Source organism: Hyperolius riggenbachi, chromosome 12 (assembly GCF_040937935.1).
Source record: "Hyperolius riggenbachi isolate aHypRig1 chromosome 12, aHypRig1.pri, whole genome shotgun sequence".
NCBI classification, from domain to species: domain Eukaryota; kingdom Metazoa; phylum Chordata; class Amphibia; order Anura; family Hyperoliidae; genus Hyperolius; species Hyperolius riggenbachi.
In genome coordinates, this window is record NC_090657.1 from 149,064,279 (window position 1) to 149,082,031 (window position 17,753).

Here is a 17,753-nt window from a genome sequence, read left to right on the forward strand (position 1 = left end):
ACCACCGCTGGGACAGAACAATCGCAACAGACAAACAAAACAGATATGCAATCCTAACTGCACTATGGAATCTGCCTAGTGCAGTCCCAGGAATTACTCTAAGCTAATCTTCAAACAATGAGCAAGGCTGACACTCCAAGAGTGTTCCACAGGACTAACCCTTATGACCAGAAAAAGGACTCTGGGAAACATAGCTCTTTATACTGCCAGTCATCAAAGGAGGCAGGTAGGGGATTTGCATAACGAGTGTATGCAAATTCCTCAGCAGCAGAACAGACCAGAAACTTGTAATGGAAAGACAGGTCTCTCTTGCAGAGACCTGCAGCCCACAGACTAGAGGAATGGTCAAACAGCTGTCTGCCAGTGCATCCAGCTGAGCGGATCATTACAACACTAAAACAGGACAGAGTGTTTTTTGGTTTTTTTATGTGTTTTCAACGCTGTATTATCTAAATGCTCTACCTACATACCTACAGTATGAGTTCTTGTTCGTTAACAAACTATCAAATCGTTACACACTTTTAAAAGCTACTTCTTCGTTCTTTCATCAATTAAAAGATCGTTCGTCGTTCACAACGAACGATCGTTGTCGTATGTGTGTACATAGCTTTAGACAAAAGATGTTTTTTAGTATTGTTTACTACTGCAGATTAGATGGTGTTAGGCCATAACAACCAGATCTCTCTAGCCAGTATCCTAAGCAGAGGACCCAATTCAGATTTCTGAAACACTTATAGGGAAGCAAACAGTTAACTGTACTTTCTAGAAAGCATTTGCTTTTAGTTTTGAATTATGTGAAAAGGGATTACATTTTTTTTTTATTATTATTATTTCTGTCTGTCTCTATTGGAAATATTTACTCATGTTTCCTGTTTTTTGGATCCTCTGTTATTTTGTGGCATTTATAGGAAATTTGCTAATTCCAGGGTCAAAAACTGAGGACTACAAATAAATTAAAAAAGAAGAAAAAAATTTGTGGTGATGACTCTTCCCAACTTTACACAAAATGTTTTGTTTTGTTGCTGTTTTGGAGAGATTTCCCAGTTTCTTTTCTGGCCAAGAAGAGGTAATAATTCTTTCAAATAGAGACATAGGAGAGCATTAAAAGTCCAAAACCCTTCTTAACAAAATAAAAATATTTTTCCCTGCAACTCAGCTTTAACAAAAGCTTATACAACTGTTTTGTCTTGCAGGTCATCCCATGTTTGCCCCGACTCTGAAACCAACTGGGTAGAGTTCCTCTGCAAAGCCATTGACCACAATATGGACAAAGTTAAGAACTTAACCCAAGGTGCTCTCTGACCAAAGAACTCCATGGCTCAGCTTCGGGCTTTCAAAGTTTGGAAATATGTCTGTAACTCATTCTATTGTAACCTTTGAGGACAGCAGGCAAAAATTGTTCTCAGGCTGAAGATGGATGTGAAGGCTTCTTAAATGTGAAGAGGCGCAAGATAATTTAAAACTGTTTCCCCTTGACAGTTTGTTCACTAAAAACTTTTATATTTCAGTTTCGGGTGGTTTTCACCAGGTTGCATTATAAACTTTTTTCTTTTCAGTATGTATGTTGGGCTAAGTTGTCATACACCTAAACTTCTACGCATGTCTGTGTACTTTAGCATGATGAAGACACCCCTTTGTTGAGTTTTTCTATTATCCTTTGGAACTGGTATTGCACCAGGAAAAATTTGACATGTCCATGTTTCAGCAGGTTTAAAGAGAACCCGAGGTGTGTTTAAAGAATGTTATCTGCATACAGAGGCTGGATCTGCCTATACAGCCCAGCCTCTGTTGCTATCCCAAACCCCACTAAGGTCCCCCTGCACTCTGCAATCCCTCTTAAATCACAACTGTGCTGTGAGGCTGTGTTTACATCTGTAGTGTCAGTCTAAGCTGCTCCCCCGCCTCCTGCATAGCTCCGGTCCCTGCCCCCGTCCTTTCCCTCCAATCAGCAGGGAGGGAAGGGATGCAGGCGGGGACTGGAGTTCTGCAGGAGGCGGGGAGAGCAGCAGACTGACACTATAGAGATAAACACAGCCAGCTCTGACAAGCTGTTTGTCAGCAGCGTGGCTGTGATTTATGGGGAATTGCAGAGTGCAGGGGGCCTTAGGGGGGTTTGGGATAGCAACAGAGGCTGGGCTGTATAGGCAGATCCAGCCTCTGTATGCAGATAATATTCTTCAAACTCACCTCGGGTTCTCTTTAAGACTCCCTAAAGGTGCGTACACACGTCCAACTTTTTCAAACAACTTGTCGTCCGAACGACTTGTAGTGCAAACAAAAAGTCGTTCAGACGTCCTGTACACACTGATCAACAAAGCAGCTGATATACTAATTTACATGTCGTTGATAATAGATAATGGACTGGATAGAACAATGGACTAGATTAAATGACTGATCAAACGACTTGTTGTTTGAACATCTATTATTTGGACAGACAACTAAAAGTCTTTTGTACACATGTATGGACCTAACTGTTTGAACAACAGTTGGTCCAATGGATCCGCTGAGCGGATTGGGAAAACCTGCTGTTATCATTCGCTCAACAGCGCGTACACACGTCCAACTTGTCGTTCAAACAAGTTGTTCAAAAAAGTTGGACGTGTGTACCTACCTTTTATCATCATAGTAATGAGCAAGAAGATTCTCTCTATGCACTGATAAGCCTCCTCTAGGAGGCAGAAGTAGGGGATAACAAATTAAGGCCCTTAGCAGCTGATCCATTTAGGCAGTAACTTATTTAGTGATTTGCTAGCTCCAACTTCTTCCTCCTGGGTAAAGCTAATTGTTATAAAACTCCTCTGTGATTAGGAGTCCTGCCTGCAAGCTTATATTGTTATCTCCCAAGAGATACAAAAAGCCTTCCATGTTGGATGATTCTGATGCATTGAATCTCTCAAAAGTACCAATTTTTAGTGAGTCGCATAAAAATGCAGACACTGGTGCATCATACTCAGCTGATAGACAATTACCATGTATACATCCTCCAATAGGCAGGGCAGTGTTCTTAAAGGAAACCTAAACTGAGAAGGAAATGGATTTTCCTTTTAAAATAATACCAGTTGCCCGACTCTCCTGCTGATCCTGTGTCTCTAATACTTTTAGCCACACCCCTCAACAAGCATACAGATCAGGTGCTCTGACTGAAGTCAGACTGGATTAGCTGCATGCTTGTTTCTGGTGTGTGAGTCAGTCTCAGCTGCAGCCAAAGAAATCAGAAGGACTGCCAGGCAACTGGTATTGTTTAAAAGAAACATCCATCTCCCTCTCGGTTTAGGTGCACTTTTTAGAGATTGGGGATCTTATGTTCAGTATATTAAAAAATCCCTTTTAAGAATTCTATTCAGTAGTAAAAACATAAGAGGAAAAAGCCGTTGCAACAGACACTGATTCGTGTGATATGTGGGGGTCTTGCTTTCCTTAATTCTGCGGGTTACCCGAAATGCGGGTTGGGTTCGGGTACCTATTTTGATTCAATCAGGTGCGGGTACCGGATTACCCAGAAAGCAGGTTGTGGATCTGAAAAGTTGGACCCACGCAGGCCTCTAGCCAGCAGTACACTTATGGTAAAGAACCTTTTAAGTTTCTACTGGACACAGTTAAAACAGGACGACTTAAGCATTGCAACATAAAGGACAGTGAGCTAAACCAACAATTCAAGCAGGGCTTTTTTTTTGGAGTGTAGGGAAAGGTTTCTAGTCTTTCTTAAATCTGTTGCTTCATCTCACACAAAAGGTAAATGGAGCATTTATTAATAAAAAAATAAACTTACATTTCTGATTTTCAAATTAAATGATTTCAATTCAGAATGTCGATCTTCTTCACCTCTCCACCAGGGCTGGGCCGAGGCAGAAATGAGAGAGGCTCCAGCCTCAGGGCGTGGGGGGCCTCTGGTGCCTCTTACTCTAATAGCAATCAGTGTTTGACAGCTGTGGTGGGAGGGATGGAGGGACACACTTTGATTTCTCAACCGTGGGTGCTGGAGGACCTTGTCCCGGGTCTGTTCTCCACACACCTCTCTTCCATACAATTTTCAATTTATAAATGTCCATTCATGCTAAGGATTTATCAGACTCAGGTGAGTGGACCCATTATTTAGAAAAGAGAACACCCAAAGTCGAGGCTAGAATTTGCCCTGTTTTTGACTCAAAGACCACAGAAACAGAAACTGCATTCTGGCAGGAGCAGAGGACCCCCACACTGCAATTTGTACATCACAATTCTAGGATATAATGAAAAACAGATTCTAGTTAAAAAACAAAACAAAAAAAAGTTATTGGATTGTGTTTTGACCGCATGCAAATCAATACCGTCATTTCTTTGACTTGAGATGCATTTCAAGGGTGTGCAGATAATTATCAGTGGGATTCATAGTTTTACACCTAGAAGTTAGGTACAATATGGCCACCAAACTCAATCTCTCCAGTCAATTCTTCAAGCAAAAAAGGAAAGGCTATATAGTAAAAGTTGTATAATTGCATAGCATATCAATAAAATGTATTTTGCTAAAATATTGTGTTTTGGCAGTATGATTCCAGAATCCTTTTTGTATACCTAGCTATTAATGTTTTTATTGATCTTGCTCTGTCACCACTGTTTAAACATCTCTGCTAGTCTATTTTGTTCTCTAGAGAGAATTATCTACACTGTTTATGGTAAATCTGTAGTGATTAATAAAAGTGATACCTCTGCCACTGCTCCACATTGAGGAGGACTCAGGAGAATATTTGACTTGCTAGAAGGCAGTGGGGGGCACTGAAGGAATTACTATAACAGAGGGTGCCATAATAGGTGACAACAATATTAGGACTCCATAATACATGCCTAAATCATGACCACTGCCTGACTACACCTTCATCATCTGGAAAATGTATTGGTTAAGTTTTGAAGTTTGCTAATGGACAGCTAGGGAAAGACAAAGGCTTCTGCCATTGGGTCCTACGGGCAGACAAAGCATGCTTCGTGATAACCAAAGACTGCATTTCACCAGATGAACCAAAAACTGACTGTAAAGCATGGTGGTGGAGATGTTATGGTTTGGGGCTGCTTGGCTGAATAAGGGAAATAAGGTACTCCTTGTTCCAGAAAGTGCATAATTGTATAAAAAATTGCCATAAACACAGATAACCACTGCTTGACTCATTCAACTTAAACAATTTACATAATTTATAATGGCCTGGTATCTATTGTATATACTCACGGATAAGCTTATCTGCGCATAAGACCACCCCCCACATACAGTTTTAATCTAACAAAAATAGGTCAAATCGAGTGACCTGCCCATAGGATGATTCCCCCCCCCCCCCCTCCCCCCCAAGGCGAGTGCCTGTGGATGCAACTCCAGCTTGCATCATTGCATCTCCCTCACAGCTAGTTCAGAAGCAGCCAGGGACACGCAAATATGCAAGCTTGAGCGAGGTGTGGTAGCTATGCATTCATCAGCACACTCCAACATACACTGTGCATGGGGGGGGGGGGGGTGTAAACTGCTTCCATTAAGGATGCTCCTCCAAACCGAGACTTATTCAACTTGGCAGGTTTATGAATGTAGAAAACTTTGCACGCATGTAATGTGTTACAGGTTTACAGTACAATAGATTTAGATGAACAATCAGGCAGACAATTTTTATATAATGTCTTTATTTTTGTATTGCAATGTTATACATATTTAAATTATTTTTTTAAATCACTACGATTTGAGTAAAACATTGTATGGCTTTCTGATCACTCCATACTTCTTGCTCACTTGATATTTTTGGATGGCTGAATTTGGATACTGTGGCTGATGGTCACATCTTTGAACTGTCTGCAGTTGAATTTAATGGAAAGTTTTTGTGCACCTGCTTGGCTTGCAGAGAAGATAATGCTGCAGTCTCTTTCACTTCCTGGGTCAATATTATCACACCTGTGATCAGGATAGAAGAGAATGTCAGAAATTTGGCTTGCTAAGCCTGTGCATTAGCAAAACTGTAGAAGCTTTAAAGGACAACTGTAGGGTTATATGTAAAAGACCCAAGAGCCCAATAAAGTGTAGTAAGTATTGGCAAATGGGTTAATGAAACGAGTACAGAAAAATACTCACAAACCAGGGTTCCTTCCAGGCCCATAACATTCCCCTCTTGCCCATAACAAGAATGGCAGATGGAGCCCCTGGCGCATGCGCATTACATGCGCTTCATGCTGGAGGAGGAAACACCGCTGTCATTATGTTATACCGTGGCACGCAAGTGCGACGCTATGGTCGCATTACCACACCCCCCTAGGGGGTACGGGGACACCTCGGCACTGAGGCACTTGGTGTTACCCGGACCAATTGCTGGTAGGTTGCTTTGTTCTTTACCCGTTATTTATCCCTTTTTGCACCATGTTGTTATTCACAGATCCCCATATCATTGCTAATAGCATTTCTTGGTAACCTATTTGGAAAATACCCTATGCTCTGCTCCTCTCTTATTACCCATTATAATAACCTCCCTTCCCACCCCCTAATATACTTCCCCCACTTACTCCTTATCTACCCTCTCGAATAAGCACACACACCCCCTGTGTGTGCTTCTCTCCTCATTATTACCCTCTATAGTATACCTCCCTTCCCATCTCCTGAATAGACTTTACCCACCTACTCTCTACCTACCCCCCCCCCTAAATAAGCATATATAAATATATATACAGTATATATAATATATATTATATATATATTAATCAACACCCCCTAAATCAGCACATACTCTAAATCTTTTTGTTTTAATAGCAAATATATTACAACCTCAATTACACTATTCTGTAGTCTATGTATGTTTTTGGCCTTAAGACACACCATTCTGTGCCTCTGTCTACAGTTGTGTACTCCAATATATTGCCTGATGAAGCGGGTTTAGGCCTGCAAAACGCATTGCAAAAATTCCCCCTGGAGCGTACTAATAAATTTGATTTATCTCTAATACACAGTTTCTTGTGTCTGCTTGCAGGAGGTAAGTCCACCACTGCCTCCTAAGTAATTTTAAACTTTTTAATAGCTGTTTTTACTCTCTTGGTGCCTTTGTTTCTCTTTATGTTACAACTGTAGGGAGGCTGCCATGTTGTTTTTTTCTTTTTGTGCAATACCAGTTGCCTAGCAGCCCTGCTGATCTATGTGGATGCAATAGTGTCTGAATAACACCATAAACAAGCATGCCGCTATTCTTTTCACTTCCGACATTAATGTAGGAAAAAAATGATCTGTTGCATGCTTGTTCAAGGGCTATGGCTAAAAGTATTAAAGGCGAAGGATCAGCAGGACAGCCAGGCAACTGGTATTGCACAAAAGGAAAAAAAAACATGGCAGCCTCTCTACAGTTGTCCTTTAATAAGCGTTGTATGCTATAAACTCTTGCCACCTTTATCAGTGCAAACTGCTACCATCAGTAAGTCTTTGCCGAGCCCTGATAAGTACTGATACTTGGCTGGACCGACCTCCAAATCATCCATTGCCATCCTTCCTCCTCCCCATGACAGTCTTCCAACACGACCTCCCATGCTTGCCATGTATTTCTGAACACAGCATGCTTTTGTGTACAAGGTTTAAAGGTGTGTACAGCCCATAGATTTACCTAGGCCACAGCAAGCATTTGTAATTATCATGGAAAAAATTCTAGAGTATATTTAGGTTATCCCTTGAAATTATTATGAACAATTGCTTTGGGCTACAGAAATGTAAAATAGTCTGTAGCTTTACATTTTATTTATTGATTTGCATGTCACCCTAGTGCAGAATTAAACCCGTATACAAGAGAACAACCCCTCTTTCCTCCAGAGCCATTCTGTGTTCTTCTCCATGCCTAGTAGAGATGGTCAATGTGATGCAAATCATTTTAGCTTGCATGCAGAGATGTATGCAGGTTAGAATTTGGCCAACCAAATGCACTTTGCATTCATTTTGATTCCAAGCTGCATGGAATTTGCTTGGAAGCCATTTCCATCTCGTTGACCATCTCTATAGCTTGGTGTATTTTGTTGTGTACTGTGCAGGGCTGGATTTTCTTGGGTGGCTGCAGTTTGAGGGGACACTTAGTCATGAAAAAAGAGGTTGATACATATGAAAGAGGAGGCTGCAAAGGGGAGCAACACAGGAAAAAGGAAAGCGGTTAAAGAAAGAGAGGGGCTGCAGTACACGGATACACATGGAATGGGAGGGGCGCTGCTGCACAAGGAGGGGGAGTCGCAACACATTTGGCCTAGGGGCAGAAAAAGTATAAATCCGGCCTTGGTTGTGTGTGTGGCTATCGGGCAATTCTACACCATGCTCTCCGTCAGTGCAGTCACTGGTTTAGTTGGTAGGGTCATGTGACGAACTAGCACTAGGCATTTTCTGACAAGTGTAAAGAGAAGTGCAGATAATTATTCATTCATTGGTAAAGATTGCCCCTCTCAAGCACCAATTCCTTATTCTAGAACTGAGGTGAGACTCCAGAGTGCATCACAATGATCTATTAAGGGCCCGATCACACTATACAACATACAGCATGGTGCCAGTTGTCATAATACGTTAGGCTGTGTCTGCAATAATACTATACAACATCTCCCCCCCGATTGCACCGAATCCCCCTGATCCGGCCGGTTAAACATTACCCAGCCTGGTTCCAGCGCAGCCTCCCGGCAAAGCCCTGGTTTTCTCTATGGGGCGGATCGTACATGATGTCACCGCCATCATGCGCAGACCCGATTCTCCCCATAGAGAAGACCCGAGCTGTGCGGAGAGGCTGCGCCAATCGCTGGAACCAGGCTGGGTAATGTATAAGAAGCTGGATCAGGGGGATGCCTGGCTATCGGGGGGTTGTGGCTACTTGTACTAGCTAGCCTAGTGCTAGCTAACATCTTATTTATCCATAGAAACAAATAGTTTTATAGTGGGGGACTCCTGAGGCCAGCAAAACCTCTGAAGCGGCATGCCCGACACAGTATTGGGAATAACGATCAGGAGGTTAAACAATACCAGTTGCCTGGCTATCCTGCTGTTCCTCTACCTCTAATACTTTTAACCATAGACCCTGAATAGGCATGCAGCAGATTAGGTGTCTCTGACATTTGTCAGATCTGACAAGATTATCTGCATGCTTGTTTCTGGTGTTATTCAGACACTGCTGCAGGCAAATAAATCAGCAGTGCTGCCAGGCAACTAGTATTGTTTAAAAGGAAATAAATGTGGCAGCCTCCATATCCCTCTCGTAACTGTTGGCATTTATAGATGGCTAAAGTTGTAAAATCTAAAACATTTAATGTAAACTTCTTTAAAAGAATCAGCAGGTGCCAGGGTTAGTAACTGGCTATTGCCCAAAGTGTTTGACACTCTGTGGCCACTCCCACCTATGTTGCCGCAGCCCATTCCAGCTTGGCAGCCACCTAGGCCCAGGCTGAAGAACTGATGGTGGGTGGTGGCAACGCAAGTGGAAGTGGCCACAGGGCTTCAAAAACATTTCTAGCAAAAGCCGCCACGGTGGTTTTGCCAAGGGAGCAGAGTTTCAGATGAACAATGATTTACGTGCGAGTGGGTCCATTACTAACCCTGGCACCCACAAATTCCTTGATAACGTTCACAGAGGTTTACATTAAAGGTTTTATATTTCAAAAACTTTATTCTCTTTAAAATAATATTTTTAAACTAATATAATAATACCTGTACATAAAAATAAGAAAATAATGATATTTTTCCTTTAGCCATAATTACAGATACTCACCTGTAGATCCTCTCCTTGTGAATAAGTCCTTCTCCAGATGCTGTTACAGTGCAGTCCTGCAGTTCTTCCTCTAGAGGGTTTGTGACGGTGACCACCGCTGTTATGAGCTGATACTGTAGAGATTCTTCCTGCATCTGAAGAAATAATGGGAAATGAATCACATGAAAAGCAGACTGTTTGTTTTCTGGTTTCAGCAATGGAGGAGTTTTGAGCTTTCTGTATACAGTTACCCATGATTACCTGGACAACAACACGAGGCTTGTGAAGAATCAGCTTCTTGCTGGAGCAATATGTGCTGGTGACATCTCTCACAAGACCTGTGAGTCTGACCACACTGCTCTCTAGTGGGGATGAGGAGTACTGAAGGCGCTGAACCTGGGCGTGAAACATAAAATCTGATGGCAGAAAATAATGAAACAGAAAAAAAAAATAATACATTTAAAGAAAACCACTTTACAAATGTTCATATTACAGTTCATTGGCGTGCAGCATCCTTACACACTGCTTGCACACTGCATTACCGCGAAACACACGTCTTGACAGTGTCGGTGAAGCATACTGTTCACTGACTGTATGCTTCACTGTATGTGACGCAACACATGGGTAACATGCGACTTTCCAGTTCCATTGCGATGTGATCCTACCGTTACAGGGAACACAATGCCCACTGTGAAACCTAGCATTACACTTGTCCATATTTCCTGCTTTAAATATATTACCTACAAGAACTGACCATTCACTTACTCTCTAATGTATCCCCCATTTTGACAGGTGCCATTGTAACAAAGTTATCAAAGTTATTTGTAGCACCTGTCAGTGCTGCTTTGAGGCTCTGTTCAAACTTCATCTGAGAATGAACATTTTTTGTCTGTTCTCTGCTCATTGCTAAATGGACAGGGAACGACTCCTATTTTATAAATTGGAACCGTTCACACTTGTCACTCTGCAATGGATCTGTGAGATCCAATGTGGTAAGCAGGTCCCACTTCTGTGCACTTCACAATAATCCCGGGCAGGCGGATGTGTTCACCATACTGTATAGCCTATGGGGGTAACACATCTGCCCCAGACTACAACCGGACCATCAAAGCGGACATTACACTGTCCTCTCTAGCTGATCCAGCACGAGTGGGAACCGAGCCTGAATGTTGGAGCTGAGGTATTGACGAATATGGTAAATGCTGTCTTAGGGCCAGTGCACACCAAAAAGCACTAGCGTAATCGCAAACACTCAGCACTTTTTGAAGTGATTTTTCTAGGCATGTTCCTAGTGATATTCTAATCGTGCATAATTATTTTTGAAGCGTTTTGGTGTGGTGTTTTTAATTCTTGTTACAGTAGAGCTGGGACTAAACAGCTTCTGAAACAACAACGCTTGGAAAATCGCTTTGATGGGCTCCAATCGCTTTGATACTTTTTTTTTTTGATCTAGCGGTTTTCAGAGCGATTTTCCACTTTCCTATACTTAACACTGAGAATGAATCGCCTCAGAAATCAGCAAAAATGCTGCAGGACCTGCGTTTGTATTTGGGAGAAAATCACATCGCTCTGGTGTGATCCATCCCATCAATATACATTAGCCAAGCGCTTTTCAAAGCCGTGGCATTTCTAAAAGCGCTCAGAAGCACTCTTGGTGTGCACCGGCCCTCAAATGCATTAGCCAAGCGCTTTTCAAAGCGCTGGCGTTTCTAAAAGCGCTCTTGGTGTGCACCAGCCATTATAGTCAGTACACGTACTAATTTACAAGACTGTGCAGGAGATTCCTACACATTGTGTTCATAGTATGTCATCTAATAAATGTAGGGCTTATTGCCATCATATGTATAATGTTAAATTACCTGTTTTTGCCTTGAGAGAAACATTAAGGTGTTGTTGCCAGAATTGCAAGCAGCCATTGCCATTGTCATCGACATACTGTGCAATGAGGCAGACATGGAGGCTTTTCTGTGCCTCAGTATTATTGGAGACTTTCAGTGCTACAGGTATGTCATGTCCATAGAACACCGCATCTTCTGTCTGGATACTGAGAGTGATGGGGGAACTTGGCTCTGATTCTCTGGCAGATCTCTGGAACACCTCCCAGTGGTGAACAGACCCTGCCAATAGAACAAACAGTGTTCAAATTGTCTGTTAACAGTCAGTGTCAATATTCTTAGTATAGTCCTACTATGTAAATTGTATGCTTCCATTCCGAACAGGAAGTTTGTACACTTCTCCAACAGGCAAAAAGACAACAACATTTTTGTACAGAAATGGATTAAGATGAAATGGGGCCCTAGGCAAGATAGTAGCTGTGGCTCCCCCTTATGGTCCTTCTGGTAATCTGAGGAGGGGAGGGGTTAGAAAAGGTGTCAGGTGGGCTCCTTCACACACACTGGGTTCCTGTCTAGGTTACCTTGTGGATGATCCTGCTCTGTTTTTGCAGAATTATTTATTGCCTATCACAAGTTTTTACAGTAAAGTCATTGAGATTTTTGCAATGACCAGCAATTTTTGGAGCCACAAGTGATTGTTTTCGTGATCTCGTGATATGGGTACAGTTGCACAATTACAGTCCTGGCCAAAAGTTTTGAGACTGTCAAAAATATTGGAAATTAGAAAAGTTGGTGCTTAAGTTTTTATAATAGCAATTTGCATATACGCCAGAATGTTATGAAGATAAATTGCATAGTCCTTCTTTGCCATGAATATTAACTGAATCCCAAAAAACCTTTCCACTGCATTTCATTGCTGTCATTAAAGGACCGTCTGAGATCATTTCATTAATCATATTGTTAACTCAGGTGAGAATGTTGACGAGCACAAGGCTGGAGATCATTATGTCAGGCTGATTGGGTTAGAATGGCAGGCTTGACATGTTAAAAGGAGGGTGATGCTTGAAATCATTGATCTTAAATTGTTAACCATGGTGACCAGCAAAGAAACGCATGCAGCCATTATTGCGTTGCATAAAAATGACTTCACAGGCAAGGATATTGTGGCTACTAAGATTGCACCTAAATCAACAATTTATAGGATCATCAAGAACTTCAAGGAAAGCTGTTCAATTCTTGTTAAAGGGAACCTTAACTGAACGGGGGGTAAAGAGTTTTACTTACCTGGGGCTATTACCAGCCCCCTGCAGCAGTCCTGTGCCCTCGGCGCCGCTCTGGAATCCTCTGGTCCCCCGCTGTCACTTAGTTTCGTTTTTGACGACTCAGCAGTCGCCGGCTGCCATGCGTATTATTGGACGCATTCACCAATGCAATTAGCGCTATTGCGGACCGCAACGCGTACAAAAATACGCGTTGCCGCATATCTACATGTGCGGATAGCGCTAATTGCATTGGTGAATGCGTCCAATAATACGCATGGCGGCCGGCGACTGGTGAGTCGTCAAAAACGAAACTAAGTGACAGCGGGGGACCAGAGGATTCCAGAGCGGCGCCGAGGGCACAGAACTGCTGCAGGGGATTGGTAATAGCCCCAGGTAAGAAAAACTCTTTACCCCCCGTTCAGTTAAGGTTCCCTTTAAGAAGGCTTCAGGGCGTCCAAGAAAGTCCAGCAAGCCCCAGGATCGTCTCCTAAAGAGGATTCTTCTGCGGGATCTGAGTGCAACCAGTGCAGAGGTTGCTCAGGAATGGCAATAGGCAGGTGTGAGCGCATCTGCACGCACAGTGAAGCGAAGATTTTTGGAAGATGGCCTGGTGTCAAGAAGGGCAGCAAAGAAGCCACTTCTCTAGCAAAAAAACATCAGGGACAGACTGATCTTCTGCAGAAAGTATGGTGAATGGACTACTGAGGACTGTGGCAAAGTCATATTCTCAGATGAAGCCCCTTTCCAGAAGCCCTGGGGCATTTGGAAAAAGGCTTGTCAGGAGAAGAAAAGGTGAGCGCTACCATCAGTCCTGTGTCATGCCAAAGGAAAAGCATCCTGAGATCATTCATGTGTGGGGTTGCTTCTCATCCAAGGGAGTGGGCTCACTCACAATTTTGCCAAAAAAAAACCCACAGCCATGAATAAAGAATGGTACCAAAACACCCTCCAATAGCAACTTCTTCCAACATTCCAACAACAGTTTGGTGAAGGACAATGCATTTTCCAGCACCGTGTCATAAGGAAAAAATTGATAACTAAGTGGTCTGGAAACTCCCGAGATCTTAATCCCATTGAGAACTTGTGGTCATTCCTCAAGAGGCGGGTGGACAAACAAAAACAAACTAATTCTGAGAATCTCAAAGAAGTGATTATGAAAGAATGGGTTGCTATCAGTCAGGCTTTGGCCCAGAAGTTGATTGAGAGCATGCCCAGTCTAATTGCATAGGTCCTGAAAAAGATGGGCCAGCACTGCAAATACTGACTCTTTGCATAAAGCTCATGTAATTGTCAAAAGCCTTTGAAACGTATGAAGTGCTTATAATTATATTTCAAAAAAAGCAGTTTAGCAGCAAACTTTGTGAAAACTAATATTTTTGACAGTCTCAAAAAACTTTTGGCCAGGACTGTACATGAACAACACTTCGTGACACACAGCAAAAATGACAGTCACAGCAGGTCGGATCTATAAGATCCACGCTGACTCCTGTGCAAAGTACCGCAATAGCTTGAACGCTCATTTGCTCGTTTCGTGTAAAAAAATCTGTACATCCAGCAATACTAATACATACATACTATAATTGTTGTGTTGTTTGACACATCGCCAATACTGGTATATGTTCATATGATAACTTACAGATGAATAAGAAACAGTAGAAGAGGTCCTTGCCCTTTACAATCTATTCTAGAGGGTTGTGGGCTGGACTGAAGAGGTTCTAATCTCCTTCAAATCTATTGTAAAGTAAAATATATTTCCTGGAGCTGGATTTTAATCTTATACTGCAGCATGTGTAAAGCCTCCTCTACACGCGTAGATGAGGCTCCAATCCGGCGGCTCGATTAGCCGCCGGATCGCCTCTTCCGCATCCTACTGAAAGAAAAAGAACTAGATTCCCCTATTTAATAGTAATTAGCTAAGAGTCGTGGCTAATGTATGGCTAAAGACACCTGAATCAGTGAAAAAATCTTTATTCAAAACCAGCTCATAAAAATAAAAACAATTAAAAACAGGCAGCCAGACCTGGTACACAGGCCCCTGAATAACAAAAATACATATTTGAGTCAAGTGTGCAATATATCATGAGAAAGGTCAATAGTTCTCCTGGGTACCTTGTGATAAATATGGTAACAGTGTCCAGAAATTATGTATAAGAAATATAAACTAAAGACATCTGTTTCACAAATCCATATCCCAGGAGAAACATATGATGATATGTACAAACATATAAATTCCCTATACAAATTCCCTGCTCAACACAAAGTGCAAGTGCTAATCTTCTAGTGCTATACTGGATGATAAGATATCATGGAAGGTCCACAATACTATGGTGAAAGACATATAAATATGTAGATACAATACATCAATATCAATACAAACTCAAATTAGGTTGTCAATAAGACATAGTGAGGAGGGGAAGTGTAAAAGAACCAAGCAGGACACTAATGGTGATACCTAGTGAAAGGAATACAAACTGCTGAAATATGGGTGCAAAAAATTAGAAAAGTAAAGACCCAGCAAGTACCAAGATGAAATGAGTAAGAGAGCAAGTGAAATAAGATGGTGGCAATCCGCATGCCAAAAGGATTCAGGAGTGTAAAAAAGATGGCAGAGAACAAGCACAAGACTCACCCAATGAATAAGTAAATGGACACAGGAATGGCTGCACAGCGCTACCCACACTGCCCCACTAGTTCCGCCGAAGCTGCCAAGGGACGATTTAAAACGGAAGCTGGCGCAGTTTAAGTACTTCCCTGGACGCGGCCGCGTCATAGGCTAACCCCCACGTGCCGTCATTGCGTCAGCACGTGCGGCCAGCCATGCGTACGTTGAAACGCATGAAAACTAAATGATACGCATGAAAAACCCTATGTGCGCCATCTAGTGGGCAAATAATATATCACATATCATTTTCAATGCTAGAACAGTAACGCTCATGAATAGAGAATTTGGCCGCCACCCAGTGGAGAAAGATAAATATACATACAATTTTAAAAAAGAAAAAAGATTTTACACAGACTCAGAATATCCCAAGAACATACACGGGCATCTGGAGCATATATGAATATTTTAGGGATAAATATCACAATTCACTAGAATTATACCATAGGAATATTTCTCCATAATTTAAAACATATGATTACATGTATATATACAGAATCCCTAAATTCAAATAATAAGGAGAGAGCATCCCAGAGGAAAAGACCTCTTTAACAATTAAAGTCTATAAGCAGGAACAATCACATAACATAAAATGAAATCTTCAATGCTCAGACAGGAAGGTTGCTTCATCCCAAACGGCCAACATAGTCCTAATCCTGCATTCCATACACCAAGGTATACCCAATTGTATTCTAAGTTCTGAAAAAGATATATATATACAGCATATAAGTAAACGTCATGCAGATGAAAACAGGGACTCAAGATCCCTACACAAAGATTAACCAATTCAACAAAAAGGAGCAGCACTCAGGAAAAACATAAGACCAGTCCTCTTACCCAGGACCCTGGGGTCACAAACAAGGACCTCCATCTACTCACAAAATGGAGGTCACATATCAGACGTGTGAGTCATTACAGAAGCCCTTCTCCAAAGAACATATCTGAATAGGCCCGACAGTGGACACTCAAGACAACAAAAAGTCCGACCTCCTCACCTTAAGGTCATAGAAGATGTAGAGTTACTATAGAACTACTATATAAGGTCAGAAAAATAAATAAAAAGCCAGATAAAAAAATTTCAACAGAGGTGAAAAGACATGTTACTGTGGCAAATAACAGCCCAAGTTGAAGTCCTCATTAAGGCCCATTGGGACCCGCGTACCCAGTTTGTGTATCCAGCGTAATTCCCACTGTAACATTTTGGTGGTATGATTTCCTCCTCTATTGTTAGGCTGTAGTCTTTGTAGTCCATAGACCTTCCATCTTTCTATTTTACTCAGGGAGCATGTCAGCGAATGTGCTGCCACAGTGGTCAGAACTTTGTCCTCCTGATAGACCCTAAAGGCCAGTTTTAGGTTGGAACGATGTTGTTGAATTCTAAATTTAAGAGGATTTTTGGTTTGACCAACATATCTCTTTGAACATCCACATTCCAGAAGATATATCACCCATGGTGTCTGGCAATTAATGAAATCATGAAGCATGACACAAGAATTGTCCACATGATTCACAATATTCCTAGTGGCTGGCATTAATGAACAGATAAATTTGATTCCAACCCTCATTATATGTCGTAATCAACCTAACCACATTATTAGCCTGTGTGTTCTTTTTTCTGACCTGAAGTAATTGCTCTCTTGGAGTGAATCTGGCTCTACGCCACGCTTTTCGTATGTACTTGTTGGGATAACCCCTATTTTTAAATCTTTCTGCTAGCTTTTCTGCTTCTTGTTCAAATTCATCATCATGAGTACAATTCCGTCTGATTCTTAAAAATTGTCCTGTCGGGATTCCACGTTTTGTGGCCATAGTATGGAATGAAGAGTAGTGCAGGAGACTATTAACCGCTGTGGTTTTCCGATATAATGTTGTGATCAGTTGCCCTTCAGACCCTTTCAAGATCTTGATATCCAGGAAGGATACTTCGCTCTGGGAGACATCAAAGGTGAGAAAAATATTGAGGTCATTATTGTTGAGAGTTGTCATAAATTCATGTAACAACTCTATACTGTCTTGCCATAAAATGAAGACGTCATCAATGACGTCAGCAATAGCGGGGTGGCATCGTTTCATTGATGACGTCTTCATTTTATGGCAAGACAGTATAGAGTTGTTACATGAATTTATGACAACTCTCAACAATAATGACCTCAATATTTTTCTCACCTTTGATGTCTCCCAGAGCGAAGTATCCTTCCTGGATATCAAGATCTTGAAAGGGTCTGAAGGGCAACTGATCACAACATTATATCGGAAAACCACAGCGGTTAATAGTCTCCTGCACTACTCTTCATTCCATACTATGGCC

General features: G+C 41.8%; 2 protein-coding genes across 8 annotated transcripts in view; one reads left to right on the plus strand and one right to left on the minus strand.

Moving 5' to 3' along the window:
- The window catches only part of CCNDBP1 (cyclin D1 binding protein 1), a 40,816-nt gene extending 39,088 nt beyond the window's left edge, over nucleotides 1–1,728 (plus strand). For 2 of the 4 annotated variants that reach the window (XM_068264470.1, XM_068264471.1), the window contains one exon: nucleotides 1,194–1,728. In XM_068264470.1, coding sequence (XP_068120571.1) covers nucleotides 1,194–1,302 — 109 coding nt within the window. In that variant the 3' untranslated portion in view covers nucleotides 1,303–1,728. Of the gene's footprint in view, nucleotides 1–908; nucleotides 1,067–1,193 lie in introns of all 4 variants that reach the window. The other 2 variants (XR_011025446.1, XR_011025447.1) reach the window with 2 other exon arrangements.
- Nucleotides 1,729–5,620: 3,892 nt separating this feature from the next.
- Nucleotides 5,621–17,753, minus strand: part of LOC137542242 (protein 4.2-like) — a 104,134-nt gene continuing 92,001 nt past the window's right edge. For 3 of the 4 annotated variants that reach the window (XM_068264009.1, XM_068264011.1, XM_068264010.1), the window contains 4 exons: nucleotides 11,549–11,806; nucleotides 9,951–10,105; nucleotides 9,711–9,844; nucleotides 5,621–5,902 (listed from right to left, as the gene is read on the minus strand). In XM_068264009.1, coding sequence (XP_068120110.1) covers nucleotides 5,740–5,902; nucleotides 9,711–9,844; nucleotides 9,951–10,105; nucleotides 11,549–11,806 — 710 coding nt within the window. In that variant the 3' untranslated portion in view covers nucleotides 5,621–5,739. The remainder of the gene's footprint in view (nucleotides 5,903–9,710; nucleotides 9,845–9,950; nucleotides 10,106–11,548; nucleotides 11,807–17,753) is intronic. The other variant, XM_068264012.1, reaches the window with a different exon arrangement.